We start from the raw sequence: 27727 nt of genomic DNA on the forward strand, positions 1-27727 counted from the left end.
TTTTTTCTCTGTGTTCATATCATAATTGTGGCTGTATGATTAAGTTTGATCCAAACCAAAAGGAAAATATCCACTTTTTCACCTTACCTCATGTCTCGTATCCTAGAGAGGGGCTGCTCACATAGTAGCCAAACACCATGAACACAGGGAACTAGAAGGGTTTAGAGGGATTAGATGCAATGAAGCAAAACAGTATGTTCCAGTTTGCACTTCCTGCTCACAAGTGTGAGCATCAGCCTTGCACCTCACAAATCATCAGAAATAAAATAGGCACCCCAAAATGCCATGTGGCAACACGGAGTTGAAAATGTCTATGGAGACACGTCTGTAAGTGACGCTGTGGAAACATAACTCGCTTCCTTAGAAAGCAACAACTGGGGAAGGGCAAGGGGGACAACTTTACAAAGCTTAAAAGACTATTTTACTTTTTAATCATCAGTTATACACATGACTTCTTTGTGGAAAGGTCACCAGACAAAGGAGTTCAGTGAACTGGGTCTGAAGGGAAGGATTGTATGCAGGTCTCAGCTCTGCTCTTGCAAACTATTCTCCTAAATGGCAGAGCCATCTGCCCCAGCAAAGGGTGAGCCCAATGCTCACACAGTCCAGCACAGGGATCCTGGGGATCAGGGGGAATAAGCAGAAGTTGTCACAGGAGAAAAGAGGCACAGGGGTAAGCTTAAATTTCACCTTTTATCTCCCCAGACAGCCCACAGCACCCGGGTGTCACGGTCAGCACCTTGCACTACAGCCTCCCTCGCCATGGCCAAAAACCTCCGTTCTCGCCCAAACACAGAGCAGGACAAGGACAGGGCTGCAGTGCGGCTCACTATGAGCCCCTCGGGCACGGCCCAGGCTCAAGACCCCTGAGGGAGGTGGTGGGACCCCTGAGGGGAGCAGTGAGACTCTGAGAGGGATGTTGGGACCCCTAAGAGGGGCAGCGAGACCCCTGCGAGGGGCGAGACCCTGAGTGGGTCAGGGGACCCCCGAGAAGGACGCTGGGACCCCGAGCGGGACAGCGGGACCCCCGAGAGGGACGGGACCTCTGAGAGGGGCGGGACCCCGAAGGCGGTGGCGGAGGCCTCTCTGAGGGCGGGGGGGGGGGCGCGGCCCCGCGTGACTCTCACGGCCCGCGTGGCTGCCGCGGCCGCGCTCAGAGCGGCTCGCGCGGGCCGGGCGATGCGGGCGGGCTCGCGGCGGAGCGCGGCGCTGGTGCTGCTGGCGGCGCTCGCGGCCTGGGGAACGCGGGCACAGCGGCCCGCGGGGAGCGCGGGTACGGAGGGGAGAGAGGGGAGCGCGGGTACGGAGGGGAGAGAGGGGAGCGCGGGCACGGAGGGGAGAGAGGGGAGCGCGGGCACGGAGGGGAGCGAGGGGAGCGCGGGTACAGAGCGGAGCGCGGGCACGGACGGGAGCGCGGGTACAGCGGGAGTGCGGGCATGGAGGGGAGTGCGGGCACGGCCGCACCGGGGGCACCGCGGGGGAACAGGTGTGCGGAGCCCGGGTGACATCGCTGCTGTTCTAAAGAGCGGAATCCACCCGAGCTCCAATCCGCAGTCCCGACCCACAACCTGAGGAATGGAAAAGTGTTCAGGACGTGTAACACTTCTGTGCTCAAATTTTCAGAGAACGGGACACGTTGTGTCCTCTCGTCTTCCTCGGAGTTTCCTGAAGGATTTTTCACACCGCAGGAGAGAAAGGATGGAGGAATCGTTATCTACTTCATAATTATACTATACATGTTTTTGGCTGTGTCCATTGTGTGCGATGATTACTTCCTACCTTCCCTAGAGATCATCAGTGAATGTAAGTGACATCCTGATCTTTTTTTCCCTGTAAAACTGAGCAGCTTGGTTTAAAACATTCTTTTAAAAAGCTTGAAAGAGTGCTCTGAAACAAAACTAAACAACTTTCAATCTTCGTGCACAGACATATCAAGCATATTTAATTTGATACATAGTACCAATTTTATATTGAAATAACCTACTCTGATTACACTGCATGGGTGTTCATTTAATATTTACTTTCTTCCTGCCTAGAGGAAAATCTTAATCCTTCCTCAGTATTAACTAAACTGGCAGTGTAACTTTGGGGTGCACAGTAGGATGTACAGGTTACTAGGAAAAAAACCCAAAAACTGAGGGAAGGGTGGCGTGTGGAAACAAACTAAGAAACCAAACCTCTCCCTATATTAGAATTTCTTTCTCTGAAATTAGTGAACAAATATCAAGATGAGTTATTGTTTACATATTAAAGGTATGACACAGAAGGCAAAGGAGTACTACAGTTACAGTGGTTCTCTGAAATCTAATAAACCCGTAACAATTCCCCTGGCTTCAGCAGACCACTGAATGAAAGGGATGGTCTTGGCTGGGAGTTCGGCTTTTCACTGCCAAAAATAAAAGAATTCCTTAGGGAAACTCATCCCTGAACACCAAAAACCATTCTCCAAACCAGAACACTTAGAGAAAATGTAAGCTTTAAAACTGCTGTGGAGCTGATTGTTTTAATTGATGGTAAGTAAGCATTTGTCAGACTTTTTTCCATGGTTAGCCAAATGTCCCTCTTCTTTGTGCAGAGGACTTGATCCCCAGAGAGAGTTACATTTCAGAAACAATCAACTTACTAGAACAAAAATCTCACTTCTTTCAAGCAAGACACAGGCTCTTATACTGTCCAAATGAAGTGAAAATTTAAGATTGCAGCACTGGTTTGCATTTAACTGCTGGTATGTGAAGACACAGTAGTATAGATTTCCCTGGAAGACAAGACAGGCTTGACATAGATCACATAACAATATCACAGTACAGTCCAAGGAACTTCCTGACAATTATTAGTCATATGAAACTAAGTTAAAGCCTGGATACAAATGCCTATTTTACAAGAGCTCTGAACATGATCTGAAAATTATCAATACTTCGTTTCTAGTATTTAAACTAATTTCTGTAATAAAGTCAGAAATAAACTAGCCCAATAAATGAGGCTAGTTTTCAAGATATTGTTATGAATTTCAAATAAATGCATTGACTGTACAAAAGTAGTAGTGAAAGTTCATTCTATTAAACTGTAGTACCATCTAACATTATCTGCTAATGAAGTGAAGGGTAGACTTCTGAAGTATCAATTTTGCTCTGTTCTCAGGCCTTGGCCTCTCCCAGGATGTTGCTGGAGCAACCTTTATGGCTGCTGGAAGCTCTGCTCCAGAGCTTGTCACTGCTTTTCTAGGTAAGAGACATGTTTTGACTCCTTACAACCCAGAATTCTTTTCTTTGCATGCTGAACTGAAACATACCAGAGAACCATTTTCCTTATAGGAGTTTTTGTGACAAAGGGAGATATCGGCGTCAGCACCATCCTTGGATCAGCAATCTATAATCTCCTTGGTATTTCTGCAGCTTGTGGGCTGTTTTCCAGCATGGTATGTATCCACTTTGATAGTTCTGCTCCTAAGAGCCAAAGAGTTATCCTTTCTCATTTGCCAACAAAAGCCAAGAGAGACTTATTATGACAACTGCCAAGTTTATTATTTAGTAGCAAAACCAGCATGTAATCAGTTTTAAGGTAACTTGCTATGAAAGTTTTTAAAAACACTAACTTGTTAAATATCATACTTAAGTCATTCCTAAGAATCTTAAATTTTTACATAATATAGAAACAACATATTGATGCAGCATTTACAGCACTTAAGTGAAAGTAATACAGAGAGGTTTGAGAAAAGTAAATGACTCTGATCTGCAGGTTTCCAGGCTATCCTGTTGGCCACTGTTTAGAGACTGTCTGGCATATACAATCAGTGCAGCAGCAGTCCTTGCGATGATATCCGACAACAGAATTTACTGGTAAGAGCACAAGTAGTGTTGGATTCATGTTGACTGAAGATTAGTGAGACACTGTTTTGAAAAACAAAGAAAACCCCCCAAACTTCAAGTAGCCTGAACTGCCATTCACTAACAGAAATAAACATCCTGTTGGCTTTAAAAACTTAGTCACAATGCTTGTAGAGATTCTTACTTAAACATTCAAACCCTGCGTATTTTATAAAGTTTGATCTGCATAGGTTTGTCTGTACAGACGTCACAACTACTGTCACAACTGTTCTAGCCTACCAATTAGTGTTCATCATTTACTCTGTTTGAGCCTTTCCTTTCATTGCAGCATTGTTCAGAAAAACATTTGTCTGCCAGAAGATCATGAGTTTCTGATGTTGTAACTCTTCTATCAACACCAAAACTTCTGTTACCTCAACAGGACATTCAAGTCCAGCACTAAGTCTCTTGAAGTTTCTAATTTAACCATCACATGAAGACTCAGTTTTGCAAATATCAGAAAGATGTTCAGTCAGTAAGATTCCCTGGAAAACATGCAGCTACACAATACACAAACAAGATTTGCAGAGGAAGGGAATTAAACTGCTGAAATACATGGGGACACTCACAAACTTCCATGACATCAGCCATACAACTGCAAATAGATGCTTTTGTATGTTTTCCTTTTATTACTCATGCAAATTTTCTCTCTCTCTACTTATACCAGCCACTGGGTTCTTTTATACTATATGTTATATAAAACCTGTTTTTCATTCTAGGTATGAAAGTGCATCCTTATTATTGATATATGGGTGTTATATTCTGGTACTGTGTTTTGACATTAAAATCAACCAATACCTCATGAAAAAGTTCAGTCCCTGCTGTACATGTTTCACAAAAGCTATGGAAGAGAATGCAGAGCAGCAGCCACTGGTTGGATGGAGGGAAGAGAGTGGGCCTCTAATTCGTCAACAGTCAAGGACAGACAGTGGGATTTTTCAAGATGAGCTGGACTACTCCCAACTTTCAACAAGCTTACATGGGCTTGATGAAATCTCTGGAGGTATTATTACAGCTGTCTCTAGCACTCTGCATGCCTGTCTGCATCAATTCTAATCGAGAGCACATTCTGAGATAGTATTAAGATTTTGTTCACAACAGAACTCCAGCATAGTATTTAGGTAAATTATTATTCTAACCTGGAATATAAAATTAAGCAAAATCAGACTGGTGATATTTCTATAAGTTAGTTGCTAGAGAAATAGTTGCTCATTTCTGTCATGTTAGAATTTCGGTCTTTGCTGTGTACATTTGAAAATTCCCAGCAGCACTGCTTGTAAAATGCACTATCACCTGAAAGCCACACTGATAACTGTACTTACACTGTTTTCTTATGACAATGACAGGACTGTAGCCCGAAATAAGCATCATGTCAGAAGGAATAGTTGGTAGTTGGTAAATGTTGTGGGTAAATCTTTACAGAAAAGTTCATTTTCATCCACCTTAGTTCTCTCCTAGTGATGTGGTAATAAAGAACATTTTAATCATAGAATACCAGGTTGGAAGGGGACCCCAGGGATCATCTCGTCCAAACTTTCTTGGCAAAAACACAGTCTAGAGAGTATGGCCCACACCAGTTTAGCTGAATCCTATAAATGTTCAGCATTGGGAATTCACCATTTCCCTGGAGAGATTATTTTAGTAGCCGATTATTCTCATTGTGAAAAATGTTCTTGTGTACAAGCAGAATCTCCCCATGAGTAACCTGAATTCAGAATTTTGTCCAGAGTGACGTAGGTACTACACAATCCTACAGGAACCTGAGCAATTATTTTTCACCTTTTTTCAGTATTCTCTCACAGGTAGGGGACAGTAATATACTGTATGCTATGATTCAAATTTAATGCCAAAATTTAAAATAATTACTTTTTCTTCAACAGATCATCCAAATGTCTTCACCATGCCTGAAGCGGATATGAAGAGAATTTTGTGGGTGTTATCCCTTCCCATCATTACACTCCTCTATTTCACTATACCTGATTGCAGAAGGCAGTTTTGGAGGAACTGGTTCATGGTGACATTTTTAATTTCAGCAGCATGGATTTCTGCAATAACTTACGTTCTTGTATGGATGATAACAATAGCAGGTAGGTACCTACAGTGCTGCTGCTGTACAGCATCAAGAATAGATGAAAAAACAGTTTGCTCCCTTTTAAGTTTCCCTTTCCACAACAAACAGTCCGTTTAGCAACACAGACTTTGCTATGAAAAATCACCACAAAGAAAACCAACAGAAACTTTGTCTGCTGCATTTGCCACCCTCTTCCATCTACTGATGGAACTTCAGTTGAGCTGCTTCACTCTGCTTACCATCACATGAATGAGAATTTGTTTACATAGCTACATAAAAACAGCCTATATAAAAAAAGTTTCATTAAACTGCTTTAAGGGAAACAATTAAATACACAGCAATAAACTTGTCATGCTGAAGGCTGATAAACGTGAAATCCACAAAGACTGGAACTAGAGGGTAAAGTTTTTGGAAAAGATCTGTTATTTCTACACCAGTATTTTTCATTAATGATATAGTAAGAGATTTGGCATTAAATTAACTGCCAAAAAAACTTCAAATTTTTGTACTGTATTATTTCAACTATAGCATCATGTGTTTTAAACATTCTTGGAAGGTGTGTGTATATGTAGATCTCTTAAAAATCTGCATTATAAAATGAAGCAGTAAAAGGATGAAATTTAAGTGAGGGAAGGGGTATGAACTTGCATGTAAAAACATTCTAGTAAGTACCTCAAGGTACTGAAGTTCTCATTTCACTGTTTCTCCAGTCAGATTTAAAGAAATCCAGTTTTTAATTAAAAAAAAAAAAGAAGAAAACAAAACTCTAAAACAGAAAGAAATTTTACAAAGCTCGCCATTTCCACATTATAGTTCACTAATCCTACTCAAGCATTCTGCTATCTCAGATACGAGTAACTCCTCGTTCAGTGCAGAAACAGACCTACACATTTGGTAAGCCTTTGAGAAATCACTTGTAGATGGCTGGATACAACACCCACCATGTTCACCCCTTGGTCAAATAATGTTCCAGTTGTATCTAAAGAGCAAGGGGTCACTGTTTGATGCTAAAAGCCTTTGAAACAAGATTCAAGTCGAAGTTATTGCTGTTCTACAAGACAAAGCATTCATTCATATGAAAGCAGGTACAGTGGAGATTCAATAGTGTATTAGTTCACTTTCAATAGTCATCACAGGCAGTACTGGGGTCTTTGGCCCACTACTTCTAGGGAAAATATGTTCTATTTACATGTTAAAACACTAAAAGTTACACACATTATATTCAAGTCCAGGTCCTTTTATGAAGGTTGACTCAAAGATTCTATCATTGCATAATCAGCCTACCAGAATGTCACAAAGGTGTCATAGCTGGGGACTAAATTTAGATGGCCAAGAACAAACCTAACTTAGTACACCTTTCTGTTGTTAGCAAAGAAAATTTGACTACTTATAGCAAGACATTGCCACTAATACACAAAATTAACTAAAGGCTAGAAAAATAATACTATTCTATCTTTATGGTCAGTTGCCAGAAAAAAAAACCCAAACCCCTACACATTGAATAGAACATAAATCTATCTAATAAAAAGAAAAATTAGATTCTCCTGAGTTTATATTCTGTCTTATAACCTTCAGAGGGCTAGAAACTACTGTTGGGTACATAAGGCTGGTTCATTAATATTTCACCTTGGTTTGAACCATTATCTTCCAGCCTGGATGGTTTATAAAAACTGATTTTGTTGGTCCCTCATCCTACAAATCTCTTACGAGTGATGGAAGGATAAAGAGAGTACAAACTCTACAACAGAATCATGTTAGTCCCTCTGAACCAACAATTAGTTTCAAACTTAAATTTACTGGGCTGCTCCAGACTAAGCTGGTAAGTGCTGACCTAGCTTAGAGCACTGCCTCTTATTTTAATAAAATTGTTCTTATTAGTGTCAAAACATTCCACGCAAGAATTCAGATTTCAACAATAAAAAAATACTGTAAGATACTTTTTAGTGAACAAAAAAGTTTAAGAAAAACCAATTACTTAAAAGCTTGAATAGAAGTGTCAAACACTTCAGCATATTGATAGTTCTGAATGCTACAACTGCTAAAATGGTTTTGAAGACTTCCTGTATTTTAAATGAGAAATTAATATGGTTACAGGACACGTGGGGCTAAGAAAAATAGACAGTGGGGAAAAATAAGCTGCCCTTTTAGTAACAGTTGAAAACTTTTCTTAATTTAAACAAGTATTTACCTAAAGGAACTAACACTTCTAAAGGGTTACTTGTACTTAAAAGTCATATAAAAACTCTGCATTTTCATTCTTCCAAATTTGAGCACTTTCTAATTGGAGTGAAATGGTAAACATATAGTTGAGACAGTATTCTCATAGTATCTTAAGGATCCTTCTACCCAAGAAAATTCATGTGCTTTTCCCCTTCCCCTTTAAAGAGGGTGTTTGTAAGAGTTATTGCTTCATGAGACTTTTGAACACTAACAAGGAGATGCCTGAAACCATAAAGAGACTACAATATTTTCTAGAAGTTGAGAGTGAAAAAAAAAAGTAGTAATTTGTTACACATTTCAACATCTACTTTATCTGCAAGAACAAAATTCATAATTGCTATTGTTTGACCACTGGAGACATTCCACACAGGTCTTTGGAGAAACTAGTTAAGATGGTTACTGTACTACAGTTCCTTTTTGATTTGATTGAAGAACAAGGACAGGATGATATTTTTTTGTTCTTAACTACTTCGTGACTGTTATTTCATTTGTAGTCAAGTTGCTGACATATTTCATTTGAAATTACTGTATGATTACTAATTCTTTCTCCAGCAAACAAAGTCCAAAGCACTTTCTTTGGATGAAACCTAACTAAAAACATACTTGCGTTTTCTAACATTATTGATCAACTGCAGGTGAAACACTGGGAATTCCAGAGTCAGTAATGGGTCTCACATTACTAGCAGCAGGAACAAGTGTACCAGATACAGTTGCAAGTGTGCTGGTGGCTCGAAAAGGTAAAGATTTCAGTATTCAACCTCATGCCAATGGATGTGTTTAAAGGTACTAAGAAAAAAAAAGAATTCTAGTCAACATTTCCAGGAATTCAAGGAGTAACTTCAAAATTCGTGCTCCAGATTCTAGAGCTTAAGTTTACTAAAAATAAATAAATAGCTTACCTAAAAAAGCTGTGGCTCAGACATTTAAAAACTTCTCAGAGTACCTCAGAGAAGCATTCTAGATTGGTTTATTTGTTGTTGATCAAGTGTTACAGCTTTACTGCAGAACACAACTGTAGGTTTTGGTATTTAAAACTTAACTGGACTTTATAATAGTCTGTTAAACTTAATTGAACTTTATAATAGCCTGTCTAGCTTATTTTAAGTGCAACTGTGCAGATGCTGGTGATTTAGGGAGACTTCTTTTATGCTTGTGGTACCCAAAACTGTGTTCTGTAGAAGTGTGACTACAGTTCCTTCGATGCAAAATCTGAAAAGGGTGCTGTGAGAAACTGAGGGCAGTTTGTTCCTCCAAAACAGTTTGGCAATTTCATACAATACAATTAAGCAAACTTATTTGCATTTCTTTTTTACAGGAAATGGAGATATGGCGATGTCTAACATTGTAGGATCCAACGTATTTGATATGCTCTGTTTGGGAATACCCTGGTTTATAAAAACTGCCTTCATAAACACATCAGGACCCATAGAAGTGAACAGCAGTGGTCTGACATACACAGCCATTTCTCTTATCTGCTCTGTTGTTTTTATTTTTCTGGCAGTTCACCTGAATGGCTGGAAAATAGATAAAAAATTGGGAACAATTTGTCTTGTACTGTACTTAGTATTTACTGTATTAGCAATTTTATATGAACTTGGCATCATAGGAAACAATCCTACAAGGGTCTGTGGTAACTAGTTTTAATTAGTGATTATACTGATGAAAAAAATAAAAGCAGGAGAAAAAAATCAGTTTCTTCATTTAGTCAAAATAAAATAAAATAAAAAAAACAACTCCAAACTCCCACTGGGCTCTAAGTCTTATATACAGAACTAAATTATGTCATTAAAGTAATATCAAGTAGAACAAAAACATCACAGCCTAATTGGAGCCCTTTCTTTTAGAGTCAAGAATCACAGTATGACTACAACGCACATAGAAAACCAAAATTCTGAAAAAAGACATCTATTTTTTACATTACAATGTTGATACACACTGGAGGGGAAAAATAAAAATCAGAAAACACTAAATAAATCCCACTATGCAATCTTGCGATTAACAGAGAAAATGGCTTATTTTATTAAAAACAGTATAACCATTCATTTAAACTGAATGACTAGAGACACTTGGCCTAATTTTCCAAAGGCACTGAGCATCCAAAGCTTCCGTGGTCTACAGGGACCTGCAGGTGCTCAGTGACTCTAAAAAAACAACAAAAATCAGGCAAATTGTCTTTAAAAACCAAACATAGTAAGATTCAGTTAACAAGTATCACAGTATATTAAACACTATACTGTTAAAGGCTGGTGGGATTTAAAAGTTTCTTTTTACAGCTTTTGTAAGCGTACAATGTTACTAAAAATGACTTACTAAGATAGAGAAGCTAAACAGACATAGGAATGTTCCTTAACACACAGTTTTAAATTATGCATTGCGATCCAAGCGAACATCAATTTCTCTGCCACTGATTTTTATGCCGTTCATTATCCTACAGGCCTTTTCAGCAGATTCTGGTGAGTCAAATCTGACTGTTCCACAGCCCTTTGATTTTCCATTCTCCATTTTTATTTCTGCAAACATTACATGACCTGAACAAATAAGTTAAACAGCGGTTATTTCAAGTCCTCAGTACACTAACAACTGAAAGAACTCAGAAGAGATAAAAAAGCATTTTCAAGTATAATCTAGGGGAACATATGAAATTGGCACTTCCAGACTGTTGGCACACTGACTCGTTCAGGCAAGGTGACATGGGACAAAACAGCAGTGAGGAATTCCAGTTAAGATCCACTATTTCAAATCTTTCCTTCACACCAGCATCAAAGTCTAAGTATGCTTGTACTTGACCTCAAGTTTGAAACAAAGTGCCCTGTAAGACTCAGGGGAAAGTTTGTGTTTCATTTGTGGACAGACAGAAGTATGAGCATTGACAGGCATTAACTGAACTGTAGCTCAGACCAGTCCACCCTGTTCATCATGAAAACGTATCCAGCAATAGCAACAATCAAGTAGTTTTGTTAAAAAGCTGCAGAGCCTTTAAAACAATTTAGTTACCAGGTTAGGAGCGGTGGAAAAGTAGCATTCATTATTCAATTCCCACCGAGTTTTCTTGAGGCTGGACACCCAACTCACAAGGCAGTATTTTATGAAGGTGTCTTGGTACCTCTGAGAATGTTCAGTTCCCTGGAGATAGTGAGTTTTTGCTTACAGCATGTTAACAGCACACCCCTCCTGAGCCCCAGAATGCTACTGGGCAAAGAAAATTTTTTCCTAAAATAAGTAATTTTTTATTTTTAAGTATTACATAAGACTGGCCTTTCACTCAAATTGAACATGGGGAGACAGTCTTTGTACTTCCTTATGATACTGACATGAATACAATCTGTTGCTTTAAATTCTTAAAAGCAATTGAACATATTACTACATCTGTTAGCTGAAAATGAGATAATGAAAAAACCCCAAATCTTCAACTATCTAAAATTGCCCAGACATTTAAGACTTAAAAAAAGAAAGAACTTGTTGCACTATATCCTCCAGCTACAAAACAGAAAATCAACACTTTATAATTTTTTACAGTTGAACTGCAAGTTCAATTCATATCAAATCTGCAAACAGCTGTATGACTGTCTTAGGCATCAGCAGTGTTTTAAATTATTTGTCTTTTCTGTCTCTCCAAAATAAGAAAAGTCAACCTGTAATTCAGTTAAAGCTTTCCATTCTGAAACCGCATTTTCAAAACACATCATGTATTTCTATACCCGAGCTTTATTTTTCATTTTACTTCTATGAAAAGACAAACTTTTCTGAATTACATAAAAAGAATTATTAAATAATGGCAGTAATCCATTATCTTATACCAAAAGGCCCTTTATTTCTTAAGATAAAGGGGTACATTACAGCCTGCAAATATGCTAGTCAGGATCATCTATATGCATAACAAACCCAATCTGCCACTATGGCAAAATCACTAATTCTGATTTGATGCAGCACCATTTCTAAAGTAGTGCACTGTACAGGCCCAGGCCCCTGCATGCATTTATCTCAAAAGAAACACCACGTTATACACTCCTATTGGCCAGAGGACATGTCAGAAAAGGAAAAATCTCAAAGAGTAATTTTATTAATGGAATAGGGTAAGATTTATAGCAGGTGGCCACTCAGAGCCAACACAGTCCATACTGTATCTAAGTCCTGTGTTCTAACATGCCTAAAAATTATTTATGTAACTCAAGGAAGCTGGGTGAAGTAAGAAAGATTAAGCTACTCAGACTGTCCTTCAGAGTAAAGGCAACAGTCTTGTTTTCCTGTCCTTAGCTAACAAACATCACATGAAACATGGAGCTGATGGAGCTGAGCAGGGGTAAGATTTATATACATACCACACTGACTGAATTTCTCCTTTAGCTTCTGCCAGGTCAAGTCAAAAGGAAGCTAGAATAAAAAAGCATTATTGATAACAAAGTATTACAAAAAGTGCATGTAATCAAACATACACACAAAATAAGCTTGTGGTTTCTATATATTTGCTTGCTTACATTTCTCACAAATATCTGGTTGCCTTTAGAGCCCAATCTCTCTCTCATGCCACTTCCCATTGGACCAGGCACAAACCCTCGATCGATATCGATGTTCCTGTCCAGGCCTCCACCCATCGCTGGTCCCATTCGATCAAACCCGGAACCCATCCGATCCATTCCCATTCCTCCAGCCATACTGTTCATACCACCCATTCCACCACCTACACAGAGAAAGAAATGGAGAATAAAATAAATACCTCTTTTTAGTAATTAGTCCACAAATATTTTGTATAAAATTCTTGTGTTAGGAGAAAAATAACTTTATTAGACCTGCTGTAATATAAACCATTACTTTCATACACACACAGTGATTTATCTGGTAGCATGGCTAATATTTTAAGACAAAGTATTACAAGATACAAAGTGTCAAGCTGTTAGTCATACCACCTAATGTAGCAAAATGTTGAACACAAGAATTCAGACTTAAAGGCAGTGCGGTTTACTTAACAAAAATGAGATACCCTGTACCAAAAAGATAAAGTAGATAACTGTGGCAATGCTCAGATACAGATAATTTGACCCAGTTCACTGTTGTTTATTTGACTTCCTGCATTTACATTCAGCTTACTTAATGACAAAATCTTCCACAGAAGGCATTATTTTGCAGAAAACAGAAGTTACTGCAAGTACTGTAAAGAGCACGGACTTTCCTACAATACATGCAATGAAACATATTAATATATATTATATAAAGAACTAAGAGCAATGACATTCCAATATTATTTCTGGATTCATAATTAAAAATTAATGTACAGCAAAATTATCAAGATCATTCACAAGGGATGTTCTTTTAACGCCTTATGCCTTTCAAGACTGGCACTAGCAAGATTTTAGTTTCTCATCTGCTCTAGCCTGAGGAACTCAGACATTTGCTGCTATAGAAACTTGGTATTGGAGCTCTGCACAAAATTAAACTGAGTAATAATCTGAAATTCAAGTCTGATTTTTATTTCAATGATGACTGATTACTGAGGGTCAACTTCATGAAGTTTACACAAATAAAAGTGCCCCATCTGTCTTTTTTCTGGAACCTAAGTTTACTTTAATCACCTCTCCCTCCAAACTAGAAGTTAAAACCATTTCAAAACTAAGATTAAGGGAAAAACTGTATTACCAAGTTTTCCTCTGAACTTTTCCCTCAGACAAACAGCTTTGGAAACTATTAGACTTGCAGTCACATGCAACAGAATTCTGCTTCTTCGATGGCAAGACACTACACTACAAGCAAATCCTCTGATTCATGTACACATATCATTACATTGCCTATGCATTTAGGTTCTATTGAAACAAGTTAACCTACTCATTCCAGATCTTACTGGGCCCATGCTAGGTGCTCCCATTCCTCCTGCAAAAACACCAATCATTGCACCACCTAAACAGAGAAAAACAATAAAGTGACATACACTGAAACCACCAGTTAGTGACAACAACAAAGCACAAGTGGATGAAGTGCACTGATCTCAATGTTACCTGGCAGCATATTGCAAGAGAACACTTTAATTTGCAGCTTCTTCCCTTCCTACTATGGGATTTAAGCTACTCTGATTTCTTTCTAGCTTTTCTCCCCTTTGACAGTCTGCCAGCAGCACAAACGTGGTAAAACTAAATGAGCCATTTCCCACATTGGGAAGAACAACCTCAAAACTCAAAGCTTCATCTTATTTGAACTTCAGAGTACAAACATTCAACAATTCCTGCTGCAAAACAAACATCCCCAATTTCACTAACTGATGCCATAGCCCAATCAAAGACACCCTCCTTGGTTTCAGGGTTACTAAAGCCAAATGCCTTCACAGTATTTCTTCTTCAAATACCATTAACCTAAATTTTACAACAGGAGTACTTAGGGCCTTCCCTGATTAAACATGGTATCTATTAACTATTGTATTTCTAAGTCCCTACAATTTCCTTCCATTATTTAAGGTTAAGTTGGGAAACTAATCTTGATTCTCAGAACACTGTTTATAGGGTAAGATTGCTGTAAGATGAGGCTTGCTGGATCTACTTGAATGAAACACTGCCACGCCAGTTTCTCACAATGGCCACGTTCATACATTTCAAAACAAACATGTTACCAGAAGACTCAGAGCCTACTCTTTGCATGAACATTTCTAACGGCAGTGGCTTTGCATTTTCCCTTAGGAAACAGACATTGACCCAATGTTGCAAGCAGCCAGAGTGGAAGCATACACTTGATTCCAAGGCCTTAAGACCAGCTCAAATGACAAGTCTATTATGTTCTTATCACTTCTACACAATTATTTTGTGTTCGGTTTCGGGCTCATCATGACAAGAAAGACACTGAGGTGCTGGAGTGTGTCCAAAAAAGGGCAACAAAGCTGATCAAGGGTCTAGAGCCCATGTCTTGTGAGAAGCAGCTATGGGAGACGGGGCTTCAGCCTGAAGAAAAGGCGGCTCAGGGAAGACCTTACTGCTCTAACTACCTGAAAGGAGGTAGGTTGTTACAGAGGTGGTGGGTCAGTCTCTTCACCCAAGAAATAAGGAATAGAACAAGAGGATATGGCCTCAAGTTGCACCAGGGGAGGTTTAGATTGGATATTATGAAAAATTTATTCACAGAAAGGGCTGTCAATCACTGGAACAGGCGGACAAAGAAAGTGGTAGAGTCACCATTCCTGAACAGATTTAAGAGACATGTAGATGTGGCACTTGGGGACCTGGTTTAATGTTGGGTTGAAGACTGGACTCTATGATCTTAGAGTCTGTTCCAACCTAAATGACTCTATGATTTATCCAGGTAACAGCATAGTAACAAAGTTCAAGGCGGCTCTGAATATAGAAGAGTAACTCCTTTGAGGGATTCCCACTGTCAACAGCTACAAACAACACTGACATCATCTACGAACAAAATGAAGCTGCCTCAGAAGAGGCAAATAAATACCGTTCTGAGGTAGGAAGAAAACTGCAGGCACCTAAATTCACCATTCCTTTCCAGTGCTACCTGATTTGCAGTAAAAACAATGTTCCAACCAAGCACTTGCCAACAGGCTCCTGGAAGCCACAAAGGCTGCACAGGAGCAGCTTGTCCAGGATTACCAGAGGCATGTACTTCAACATTTAACACATCACAAAATTAACAGTATGAAGCTAAATGCTTTTTTCAAATTGTTATTCCATTTATATTTTACAGATGGAAAAACACCTCCACACTTGAACCTCTGTCCCAAGTGGTGGCTGTAATAAACACCCAGATAACATCCTTACAGTAATGACTGGGGCGAAGGGACAGAAGATGACCAAACGAATCCAGATCTCCTCTTTTCCTGGTAAAACTCTTGCAAATACTATCATAGAATATCCTGAGTTGGAAGGGACACATCAGGATCACTAAATCCATCTGCTGGTCCTGTGCAGGACATTCCAAGAGTCACACCCTGAGAGCATTGTCCAAAGGCTTCTTGTACTCTGTCAGGCTTGGTGATGTGACCACTTCCCTGGGGAGCCTGTTCCAGTGCCCAACAACACTCTGCGTGAAAAGTTTTCTCCAGATATCCAACCTAAACTTTCCCTGACTCAGCATTGGGCCATTCCCTCAGGTCCTCACTAGTTGCCAGAAAGAAAAGATCAGTGCCTGCTCCTCCTCTTCCCCTCATGAGAAAGTTGTAGACTGTCAGGAGGTCTCCCCTCAGTCTCCTCTTCTCCATGCAGAACAGACCAAGTGATCTCAGCTGCTCTTCAGTTTCCCCTCCAGACCCTTCACCATCCCCATGGCCCTCCTCTGGATGCAACTTTCCACAAAAAATTTAGCAGTTCCCATACCCATCCTTCCGAAAGACTCTCCAAACCCACGGTTCAATGCCATGTCACCGCGACCAAATTCTCTTTCCATGTTTGCTCCCATTCCACCACGGAACATTTCTGTAGAGAACAAAGCAAAAAACAGGAATATTCTGTTATTTACACCCAAGTTGATGTTCCTACAACACTTGTTTCACAGCTGCTTGTTTAAATAGAAGTGGGTCTAATGCACTACCTCAGAGGCACCTATTAAATATTTAACTCTCATGCCAATTCCTAGGCCTCCATTATGCAACTATGTCCTTTGAACTCATCTATATTATCCATCCCCAAAGGAGGAAATTTTAATAAATAAATATTAGCAAACTAGTAAGTGTACAGGAACGGTGTTCAACTACCTCCCATCCGGCTGACTCCAAATCCTCCCATATTAGGCATTCCTTCCATTCCACGAAATCCAGCAAGGCCTGTAAAATAAGGATGAGTGTTTTCTATACAGCATTAAAGAAATAATTAATCCAAAAAACTTCACTGCACGTACCGCCTCCCATTCTACTCATTCCACCAAATCCTGGACCGTCTATTCCCATACCTTTAAACCAAAAAGACAAATAACATTTAGAAGACAGGCGAGATCCTAAAGGATTTTTAAAAACTCAGAAACAGTTAAAATCTCTAAAGCACACCACAACAAGGCTTGCTTTGTCAGAAGTCCGTCATTTTTCCAAACACAGAAATGACAATTTTAAACTTACAGCTCTGTACAATTTAAAAATTAAGAACACGGATTTACCTCCTGGCCCCATGCTACCCATTCCACCTCCCATGCTCAGCTGTGTTGCACTGATGGGCTGTCCACCTGGTCCAAGTCCCATACCAATGCCACCAAGACCACCTTGAAAACAAAAATTAGTATCATCAGAAGAGAGATTTTCTTCTGTATAATACAGAGACCACAGTAAGCAAAAGTACTACCAAACTGTGCAAACAAAAAGCACTACTAAACTATGCCAAAACATATTAAGTGCAAGGAGGAGAAAACAGAATGTGCACTCACGAGGCAATTGGGAGCTTTTGCTGTCTGCACCACGGAAATCTTCATGAGGAACTGATTTGTCATCCTGATAAAAAACAAGGATGTCATGCTATGACCCTTTCAATGTTTTGGCAGAGACACGTAAGGCAGCAATATATCTAAGCAACCTACCATTTTCACATGCATGGGTCTATCAAACAGGAATTGTCCATTGAACATAGCTGAAGAAATGCAAGTCAAGGAATCTAACTGCAGAAGGCAATTTTACTATTTATGAAGAATTAATGTAATAACTTATTTTATTTACGTAGCATACTTAGGATTTTTGTCTTTCCTTACCTGATCTTTAGAATGCCAATTCAAAGGCCAGAAAATGCAAAACAAGCTGTTAGGTACAGGAAAAACAGTTTAATGATTCTCATGCTCACAGATGTTTTCATTTCGTTCAACACCACCAGAACTTTGAGAGTTTAGCAGTAAATTCAGCCACTATTACAATTGTAATCTGCACAGTATTACACTCTACTTCCTACATACAGGGCAAATAAGCACCATTTGTATGCTGTCAGAAGCCATTAAAGACTAACCAATATTTGATCAATTCTTTTCCAAAACCAAGGATACATATTGCTTGAACAGCTTCAATTGCTTGTTCAAAGGTAACTGTTCCCATTCCTCGACTCTTGCCATCTTTGTCTTCTTTGATGTCTGCACGCTTCACAGTTCCAGCAATGCTGAACACCTCCTTCAGCTTCTTCCAGCCAACTTTAAAGTCAAGCTTACAAAGAAACACAGAGAATTAGGGATTTCAGTGCACATCTCTGTTCTGCCATTACATTTGGAGAGATTTTCTGCATTGCTGTTAACTCTTCAGCTTCACAAAACGCTTGATAAATGTAAATAGGCAAGATTTTGTAATATACACACACTGCATACACACCAAGTCCAAAAATGTCAGCTAAAAGTAAAAATTTATTCTATGTACATGTATTGTACTTTAATTAGCATACTAACATTGAGAAATGGATTGGTTCTTGAGAAGAGCAGCTGTACTTGCACAAGACTTCATGCAGATACAGAAGTCTTTTGTGCAAATGAAGAACTTACACTGTTATATTTGCTGGAACTTTATTATGTTAGTCTAAAGTAACTAGCAAGATAAACTGAAGTGTATATTTAATGAAAAAGAAATGCAATTGTAACTAGCAAAAAGACGTATTAAATGTTTTTTAATCAACGCATAACTGTGCAGTAATTAAAAGTGCATGTCAGCCTCAGGAGCTTAATGTATCTTACCATGTTCAAAATCTGAATATATATCCAACATTTTCAGTTGAATATACTCATTGTGAACTAATTCCCAACTTCCTCTTTATATTAAAACTGAACTACACAGGTATAACATGTCTTACAAAGATCAAATATTAAAGTTATAAAATACAATTTTAAACTTACATTAGCAACAAAAATAGTGGACCCAAGCCTGCCTGCCTGCAAGTTACTGATAACTTCAGGAGGAATGTTTGGATTATTGAGAATAGAAGGTGGTAAATTCATTATCCCAGGTGCTGCATCAGGTCCATGTCCTCCTGGAAACTGTCCTCCTGCACGCTGTAATGCCCTACGAGCATGTTCACCTTCAGGATCCTGAAACATCAGCAAAACTAATGATTAACAGGACCAGCAACAAGAAGAAAATACTGCTGAAATTCTACATAAACACATAAAAATTTTCAACTAACATTCTTGTCCATGTCAGAGGAATCAAGAACTGAATTAGCATGGAGACCTAATTCCCTCACCTCTAGAGGTGGGTCCTCTCAGATGAGGGTTGAGGCATATTGGCAAAGCACTTGCTGAGGCAGCGTGCACTGCCACTTCACATGCTGTACCTACCCTATGGACAGGTAGAGAAGATTTCAAGCTAAAGGGCTGTCCACCTAGCACCTCATTCCAAGAACTGAATTAATTTAATTAGGTGGTGGTTTTATTAATACCACTATTAAAGTTGTAACAGGACAAGAACAACTGCATCACAATAGAAATCTTGGTATTATTTCACATTCCAGGCAGCACAACCTCTCTACTTCCAGCCCCATTTCTGCACATACACAATAGTCTGATAATTAGCTCGTTCTGTGTCAAGCAATGAATTATTTAGGTAGGAAAAGACCCAATGACACTAAGGTAAGAATATGAAGTTGTTTTAAAGAAAAACAGCTTTAGATTATTCTAAGTTTAGGACACAGTCTTTGTCAGTTCACTTGGCACAGCAGACCTTTTGCAAGTCAAAGGCACTTCAGACGATCAAGAAAATTTCATAGAAACTTAACCTGGAAATTACACATCTAAGATTCTAAACCACTGTATTGTAATCTCAGTAGCTACATTATCTTTACTATTTCAATCTCAAAAAAGGAGCAATAGCCATACCTCTTTAATATTCAAGGGTCTTCCACTAAGATCATATTTGTTCATAGTGTCTAACGCTTTCTTAACAAATTCTTCATCTTTGAATTCAACCACACTTAGAGAGAACAAAACATTTAGAGTATTAAAATAAAGTCCAAAATGCCAAAACTAATAGAATGTTTGGATAGGAGTGTGTTTCTACACACTTAAAAAAGGATACTTACCCACAACCCTACATCCATGAGATTTGTCACCATATGTAAAGAGAAAACAAGCAAACAAGAAGTCAGTCAGCAATATGATAGAGCAATGAAGATTCCAGTTAAAGATCCCAGCTCACTGTTAAATAACTATGCAAGTTATTTTCAGCTTCAAAATCCGTAATACATGCTCTTTAGTGGTAGCCAATCCGAATTTCTCCTACTTTCTCAACATACATACCTTTCAAATGCAAGAGAATACATTGCCTCTTACACTCTTAGAGCCAAACCAGAATTGGAAAAATGCCACACAGATCCATGTAAGGACAACTGGGGAGAGGAGGTGGGAGGGAAAGGGTGGAAAGAAAACCCCAAAACATAACAAAAAACCAATCAAGACACTCATCATGTCATTAAAAGCTGACCACTGACTAAAGAATTCAAATCTACCTACATCAAGTATACCAGTACAATGAACAAGGAGTCTGCAAACCTCTTCAGCATTACAGCAGAATTGAGAAATTACCTTGTAAGAAAATAACCTTATTGACTGCACCAAAATCCTTCTAATAAAGCAAAGAGTAGAGGATTGCTTTAAGTATAGCAAAGCTGACAGCATGTGGATGTTTTAACAAGTATTAAAGAAAGCAATTTACAACAATTGATACAACCCCAGCTAAGAATCAAATCTGCATTTCTCATGTTCTCACTGCAGGTTCAGAGCTGCTATTGGCCCAACTTTAAACTATTTTAAGAAGACAGAGGAGCTTTAATAATCTTCACTCTCAGTGCCTCATTGCAGGCACTCTGTTGGCTACCAACCATCTCCATCCATTTAGTTTTGAGAAAGCAAATCCAGTGTTTAAAGTACCGACTCTGCAGAGCTGTCAAATCAGGCACTTCACACAGTTTATTCTTAGCTAACTTTTTATACTCATTGGCCCCAAGAAGAGAATACTACACTAACAAAATTTAAATAAAATTAGTGGTTTATTGAACATCCTTTATATGAAACAATTTTTACCAAAACAAAGGTGTTGGCTAAAAAGAAGGATTAAGTAAATGCCATTTGTTAACATTTACAGAAGTACCTTGTCCTTTACAGCCAGCTAGTGTCAGTTGCATGAAAGTGTCAGACTACTTCTAATACAGAATCCTCAAGGCTTCCTTAATGAAAATCAGTGTAAAATGAAACTTACTTTCCCATAACTGGTACAGGTATTATACAAAAATAAAACTGCTGAGGAACTTTTAAACCTCTAGCAGATTGTTGCCCACGGCACTTACCCTTGATTTTCCTTCAGCATCCTTAAACAGCTCCACGTATGTAACCTCACCAACTACATAAGACATACAAAGGGAAAATACCAAGAGACAATGCATTTAAACACCAGTATCTTTCTTTACTGTGCCCCTGTGCACAAGTCTACAGAGAATCACCTATTATTCACCAACAATCAAAACCAGACCAACATACCTCCTGCCAATGGCTATGTAATTTAGCTAATTTTCAGAAATATGCAGCAGCCACATTCTCAAAAGCTAAAAACAAACAACTATATTTAACCTAATTCATACTACAGATCATATTTTGGCCAGTATGATATAGTTGGTGAACAAATTCAGATATACAGAGTCCCTTAACCTAACAAATGAAACGTCAGCGTTCACTGGAAAGTGTTACATTTATCATCCTACTCACAACACCTGTTTTAAGGTGACTTTCTACCTGAATATCTTCAATCATAAGTTTGCCTTCAATAATAACCAAATTTACACATCAAATATTTCACAGCAAGCAACTCACTTTCTAAAGTAGGAAGTTTCAGTAAATAAACCAATCAAATAGTCACGTCACCTTACAACAGATAAACCAGCAGTTACAGAAGGGGGTACTGGCATTTTTCACAGCCTAAAAGCCAAGTGTGCTTTGCATTACTTTTGAAGAATCAATTTTTCAAGGAAAACACAGAACTAACTTTTTACAAAATCCATATATTATCATTATTTTACCCCAAACTTGAAACAAAATTTTGGGGGTATTAAGATTTCTCTATCGGAACTGCAACAATAGTAACAAGCTTTTAATACAAATCTCCAGACAAACAGTCATGGCAGTAGTGACAATGCAGACAAAGTTAATGCCACAGCCAGATTCCACCAAAGAAATACAAAACAACTTTTGAAAGACATCCCTTATTATTCATATTAACACACTTAATGTGTTGCTTAAATACAATAGCCCTTAAGGAAAAAAATCTACAAAAACTACAACTAGGTGAAACACAATCTCTTTAAGAAGTCATGAAGTCATGCATATACTCTCTACTGTCACACCAGAATGGCAGAAGATTGTGAGCACTTCATTTACCCATCCTACTCTGCAATGCAATTGTCTCGGATGAAAGAAGGGGAAGGGAGATAGAAGTACCAAGTAAAGGCCAAACAAAAAAAGTCAGCTTAAATCTGTGTGGCTCAAAGGACACATACATTGCAATTAAGTCCTATCCCTTCCTATGTAAAGTGTATTATAAGGAATAAGTTACCTTTCTCTCTCATAAGATCTTTAATAGCTTGCCATTTCATGTCATACGGGATGTTGCTTATAAAAACTCTATTACGATTAACGGCCTTCTTGTCTCCAGAGCCTGCATTCTTCTCCTTGGAATAGGGGTGGAATCTATTCTTGTTTCCAAGAGAAGGGATTGCCTTCAGTTTTGCAACGTACTTCTCTTTCACAGGTGCTTTCCCTTCTTTTGCTGTCTCATCATTATCCCTACATTAAAAAAAAATCCAAACAAAAACACTATCAGTCTTGTGTTGGATCATTAGACCACCATACCTCCTATAAATATACACATGTGCACATCTCCTACGCTATTAGAACTCCCACGATGTCAAATGCTGGCTTTTCAAATTAGGAAAAATAAATTCACGTTACAAGTGTAACTCCAAAATACACTGTTTTATCTAGAACAAAAAATAATCTTACAATATTAAGTAAAGAAAGTACATCTTGCTACTTCAGTTACACTCCGTTTCACAGAAGCAAAGAATCCCAAATGGTTTGGGTCGGAAGGTGCCTCAAAGGTCACCTCGTTCCAACCCCCGCTGTGGGCAGGTACACCTCCCACCAGACCAGGCTGCCCAGAGCCCCATCCAACCCTGAACACTTCCAGGGATGGGGCACCCACAACTCCTCTGGACAACCTGTTCCAGCACATCATGTCTGTCAAGCTTCAGAAAGATGGTACTGTGACACTACTACAAATATCAAAATAGAAGGACTCAACGGACACATCAGCTCCAGCACCCACACTTTGGTGCTTCAGTAATTTTCACATCACGTTTGGCCAAGTCACACAATGTTCACCCCAAAAATGAGAACTGAAATGGTCTAAGTTACAAAGCAGCAGCTCAGTATGCTTAATTCAATGTCATGATAATATATCCAAATCAACTCCAAGAGGTTGTAAATCAATTTGTATTTTACGTACCACATAAATAACTTTTATTCACAATTTGTGCCAGACTGCTTTTAGATGGCAATTAAAACTCAACTAAGAACAACAAATACTTTTTCAGTCTCACTGTTTAACACTATTAGAATTTGAAAACTTGCTAAATGCACATAGAACAGCTGTATAAGACACACTACACATCTAAGACTAATTAAGATACTGGGTATTGTTCATCAGAAACAACAAAATAGACTTCTGGCCCTTGGTCTTTCAAAAATTTATCAACAGCAGCTGCTCTCCTTTTAAATTTTTTTTAGTTTTTAGATGAAAATGCCAGAAAATTTGCTGCTTCTCTTTTAAAACAGCCCAAATCTCAACTTCAATAAAACTATACACTTTGAACAAAATTAAATGAAATATCAGAACTCTTTGGTACTCTTGGCATTGTTACTACCCCAAGCTGATTCAGCGTCTTAAAAGAGGTCCAAGGTGCCTGAATTGTTACTTTAAAACAATGTAACTCCTGAACTGCTGAATCCACTGAATAAAGCCACACAGATGTGACCCACTGAACAGACGCTACTTAGAGGTACATGTCATTGTTTATTTAGCTGAAGAGAAGCTTAAAAAGTACTTTAACACAAACTTTTTTTAAAAAGTGAGCATTGGCCACTGAGTCAGAACAATTAGAAGGTGATGCCCTACAGGACTGACAAAAGTGATTGACTGCAAACCCTGCTTAAATTAGACCAGTATCTTTACTGTCTTTCCCACATTTCAGAAGGCTTCATTTTTATCTCATTTTGACACTTTGGAAGGTTTCTGATGGAAAATTAGCCAAAACAGGCATTTCAGTTTTACAGCCATGATATATAGGAAGTATATATACATATACATACAACCAGTATATATAGGATATATACTGATTATAATCAGTAATTTTGATTAACTGAGAGTATTTTCAGCTCTCTGCAGAGTTAACAAAACAGTAAGTGGAAATCTTGCACTCAAAAGCACATGCCTTTCATGAAGCTGAACGTATTATCTACTCCAGCTTGGGCACTTTGCAGGGAGGGATAAATTGAAACACATCCATATTTCTCCCATGACTTTTCCCCCAGTTTTGAAATACTTGTGCGATATGAACTTCACAGTCCTTGTGTTTACAAGTGGATTAAGAGAAGATCAGCAACTGGGAGATGCACAGACACTCCTCCAGGCAAAGCATTTGTAAAATTCAAAACGTTTCAAGTCAACAACATGTTATCTGGTTGAAGCATCCTCCAGTTCCCCTGCACGATCCATCCCTCCTCCACACCATCCTGCCTGTGTGACAACGTAGTTCTTGTGTGGCTGTGTAATGAAGTGAAATGGAGGGAACAATGCAGGAACTGGAGAGAGCCAGAGGGAGAGGAGAGGGAAAAAGCCGAGTATCAGGTTTTGCAGTCAGATCACTTCCTTCCAAACCTGTCCAATTTGCAAATGCAAAACTCCTGCCCAATGAGACTCCCAGTAAAAATCTGAGTTCTTCCTTAAGTTTTAGGATTAGAGCAATGGATTCTCTTTAGCCTTTAAGCTCTTTCCTGCTTAAAGGATTATGAAACAGCCCCTTGGTGCTCAGTGTAGTGCACAGGAACAGACAGGTCTCCAAATATGGAATCCACAGGCTCTGAAAGGCCTGGCTGTACAAACCAGCAAAGAGGATACAAGTCTGGCATAAACTCCTAAATCTTGGAAAAAAACACGACACTTCTCTTAGTCTGGGGATCACAGCCAGTCTACTGAAGATAGAGGATTAATTAAAGAAAAAATTCTACTTGCAACACTCATCTGCCAAAATCAACACAGGCCAGTGAACAAGCTGGAGGCAGAGATCCTTTTATAGCTCTTACCCTCCTCCTTGAATATTAAAAATAATTTCTAACAAATAATACATTCAAAGGAATGTCACATTAGTCACCTACAGATCACAGAAAAGACAGCCTAGCAAACTATGAACTGACATCTTCTTTGGGGAAAAACAATAGAAATTTCTATTCTTTACCTTTTGTAGGAGCTACACATTTTACAGATTTAATTAACATTTGACTTTGAAATCATGAGTGAGTTTCTAGTATTGAAAAACAGACATTACAATTATTTCTTTTTAAAAAGGCATTTCCTCATTGATCAGAAAGAGCAATTACACCTTTTGAAAAAAAATTACTTTTGAACTTTCCATAGTTTTAGAAATAAAAGCCAAGGTTTCCACATACAAAACTAGAAGCCTAAAAAATAATGAGCACAAGGTACGCCAACATGAAAGCCCTAAAAGCTGATTGTTTAAAAACAAACTTCTACTCCTCTGCTCACAGGTGTCCACAGTAATATCAGCACAGACAGAAATGAGAGCAGTTCACAACACGTGACTCCCAAGCACAGATCAATCAGCGCAGCTTTGCTGTAGGAACAGTTCCACTGCTCAGTACAATAAACTGAGGGAAGTGTGCAAGTTGAGACCAGGATTCCTCTCCAATCTAATGAGTGCTAAGGCAACCAGGTTACTGAAATACTTTAGTACATTTCACACCCACACTGACAGCTTAATTCTTTGCACAGGTGTTTTGGGAGACTAGAAACGGTATGTGAAACAAGATTTGTGTATCTGTTACCAAGAACTCTGTGTTACTTTCAAACTTCAAGTTGTGATTTCTACCACATGCAATGACTGGGATTTTTCATTTGCTTGTGAGGCTTTGGAGGGAAAGTAAGACATTGCTCACAACAGAGATAAAAAGAAATTAAGTCATTACTTCAACAGCAGCAGCCCAAAAAGGCAATAAAATTCGTACACCTAAATGGAGCAAAAGGGTGACAATCCTGTGAAAATTCAATTCTAATCCGTGTAGTTTGAAAGCTGGGGCCTAGACTCAGGGCAAAAGAGCAAAAACATGACTTCTGTTTTACAGTAATGAGAAATTTTCAACTTGTAAACTAAACTAACTTCACAGGGAGTCAAGTAAAGGCATGAAATATGCTTTTATTGCTCCAACTTTATATTGAAATCAATCTCACATGCATTTTTTAAACACAACAGTACCAGAGCTGGGCTGCTTGGAACATGTCTAAAGAGATCTCAAACAGCTTTGATGTACTGCAACAGTAAGTCTACTACAAATGTATTTTCCCTCCAAGATTTGAATGAGATTAGAAGAGATATCGAAATTCCAATGATCTGAGGCCAAAAACTACTTCATGCAGTCACAACACTCAAAGCCTGACATCAAAGTTATTCATGGTTTTGTTCTAGAGAGCTGGTAGTTCCAGCTCCCTTATATCATGTTCCTTTTAGGCAATGCAGTCTACGTTCACCACGTATAAAGATGTTAAAATTTACAAAAAAACTTCGAGCACGCGTGTGGGGTTTTTGTTTGTTTTTAGACAGTAAATCACCACAGGGGTTGTGTTACCATCCCCACGTAAACAAAGACGTCTACCAGCTCTACACAACACACGGCTTCGGCCCCAAGTGGAAACGTGACCGGCACCAGAATCGCTGCGGGCACTCCCGGACGGGGCCTCCGCGGTGCCCGGCGCTGCCTCACCCGGCCCGGCCCCGTGGCCGCCGCTCCCCCGTGCCCCGGCCCAGGCCGCGGCCTCCCCGGGCCGGGCCCCCCGCCCCGGCCGTGCCCCGGTCCCGCGGGGGGGGGAGCCCAGAGCTCGGGGGGCTCCGGCCGAACCCCCCGCCCGCGCTGCCCCCGCCGCCCGCCCCGCCCGGCCCTGCGTTGCCCTCACACACATTTTGACGCCATTAGCGCTGCCCGCGCCGCTCCCGGGCGCCGCCGCCTCCTCATCCTGCGGCGGCTGTTGCAGCTGCTGCTGCGGCGGCGGCGGCTGTTGCTGCTGCGGCGCTGGAGGCTGCCCGGCCGCCTCCTCGGCTCTGCGCGGCGCGGCCGCCGCCTCGGGCCTGTCGCTCTCGGCCATGTCCGTCCGGGCCGCGGCCCCGCGACCGCCGGTTTGAAACGGGCCCCGACCGCTCGGCCTCGCCGCGCCGCCCCGGCAAGTCTCGCGAGAGCGGCGCCCGCGGCCCGGGGAAGGCGCGCGCGCGCCGAGGCTTTGCGCGTTGCCGTGGCAACCCGCGCCCGCCGCCATGGGCCCCGCACGGGCGCGCCTGCGCCGGGCACGGCATCGCTGGGGCACCCAGGGCCA

The 27727-nt window shown here is 39.8% G+C and overlaps 2 protein-coding genes across 3 annotated transcripts; one reads left to right on the forward strand and one right to left on the reverse strand.

The window, feature by feature from the left end:
- The first annotated feature begins 1179 nt into the window (after positions 1–1179).
- On the forward strand, positions 1180–9875 carry SLC24A5 (solute carrier family 24 member 5). Its single transcript, XM_071568945.1, has 9 exons — positions 1180–1273; positions 1624–1803; positions 3139–3222; positions 3312–3415; positions 3736–3836; positions 4583–4866; positions 5744–5950; positions 8790–8891; positions 9470–9875. The coding sequence occupies exons 1-9, from the start codon at positions 1180–1182 to the stop codon at positions 9790–9792; spliced, it is 1479 nt and encodes a 492-aa protein (XP_071425046.1). The 3' UTR covers positions 9793–9875.
- On the reverse strand, positions 3506–27573 carry MYEF2 (myelin expression factor 2). Of its 2 annotated transcripts, XM_071568943.1 has the most exons (17): positions 27318–27573; positions 22625–22854; positions 21366–21418; positions 20103–20110; positions 19900–19993; positions 18922–19113; positions 18091–18244; positions 17638–17687; positions 17488–17551; positions 17224–17325; positions 16972–17022; positions 16829–16897; positions 16452–16550; positions 13972–14043; positions 12630–12832; positions 12474–12525; positions 3506–10682 (listed from the first exon to the last, which is right to left on the reverse strand). In XM_071568943.1, the coding sequence occupies exons 1-17, from the start codon at positions 27500–27502 to the stop codon at positions 10519–10521; spliced, it is 1842 nt and encodes a 613-aa protein (XP_071425044.1). In that variant the 5' UTR covers positions 27503–27573; the 3' UTR covers positions 3506–10518. The 2 variants fall into 2 exon arrangements, with proteins under 2 accessions (XP_071425044.1, XP_071425045.1); XM_071568944.1 differs by lacking the exon at positions 13972–14043.
- Between the last annotated feature and the right edge of the window lie 154 nt (positions 27574–27727).

Source organism: Pithys albifrons, chromosome 13 (assembly GCF_047495875.1).
Source record: "Pithys albifrons albifrons isolate INPA30051 chromosome 13, PitAlb_v1, whole genome shotgun sequence".
Classification (NCBI taxonomy): Eukaryota; Metazoa; Chordata; class Aves; order Passeriformes; family Thamnophilidae; genus Pithys; species Pithys albifrons.

Bases quoted from the DNA above. Each gene is read 5' to 3' on its own strand.
- SLC24A5 (XM_071568945.1), top strand. From the start codon at position 1,180: ATGCGGGCGGGCTCGCGGCGGAGCGCGGCGCTGGTGCTGCTGGCGGCG. The intron at 3,223-3,311 runs GTAAGAGACATG...TTTTCCTTATAG, and splicing joins GCTTGTCACTGCTTTTCTAG to GAGTTTTTGTGACAAAGGGA. The intron at 3,837-4,582 runs GTAAGAGCACAA...TTTTCATTCTAG, and splicing joins TCCGACAACAGAATTTACTG to GTATGAAAGTGCATCCTTAT.
- MYEF2 (XM_071568943.1), bottom strand. From the start codon at position 27,502: ATGGCCGAGAGCGACAGGCCCGAGGCGGCGGCCGCGCCGCGCAGAGCC. The intron at 19,114-19,899 runs GTATGGCTATTG...CTGATGTTTCAG, and splicing joins GACCCTTGAATATTAAAGAG to GATCCTGAAGGTGAACATGC. The intron at 18,245-18,921 runs GTAAGTTTAAAA...TTTCTTTGTAAG, and splicing joins CCACTATTTTTGTTGCTAAT to CTTGACTTTAAAGTTGGCTG.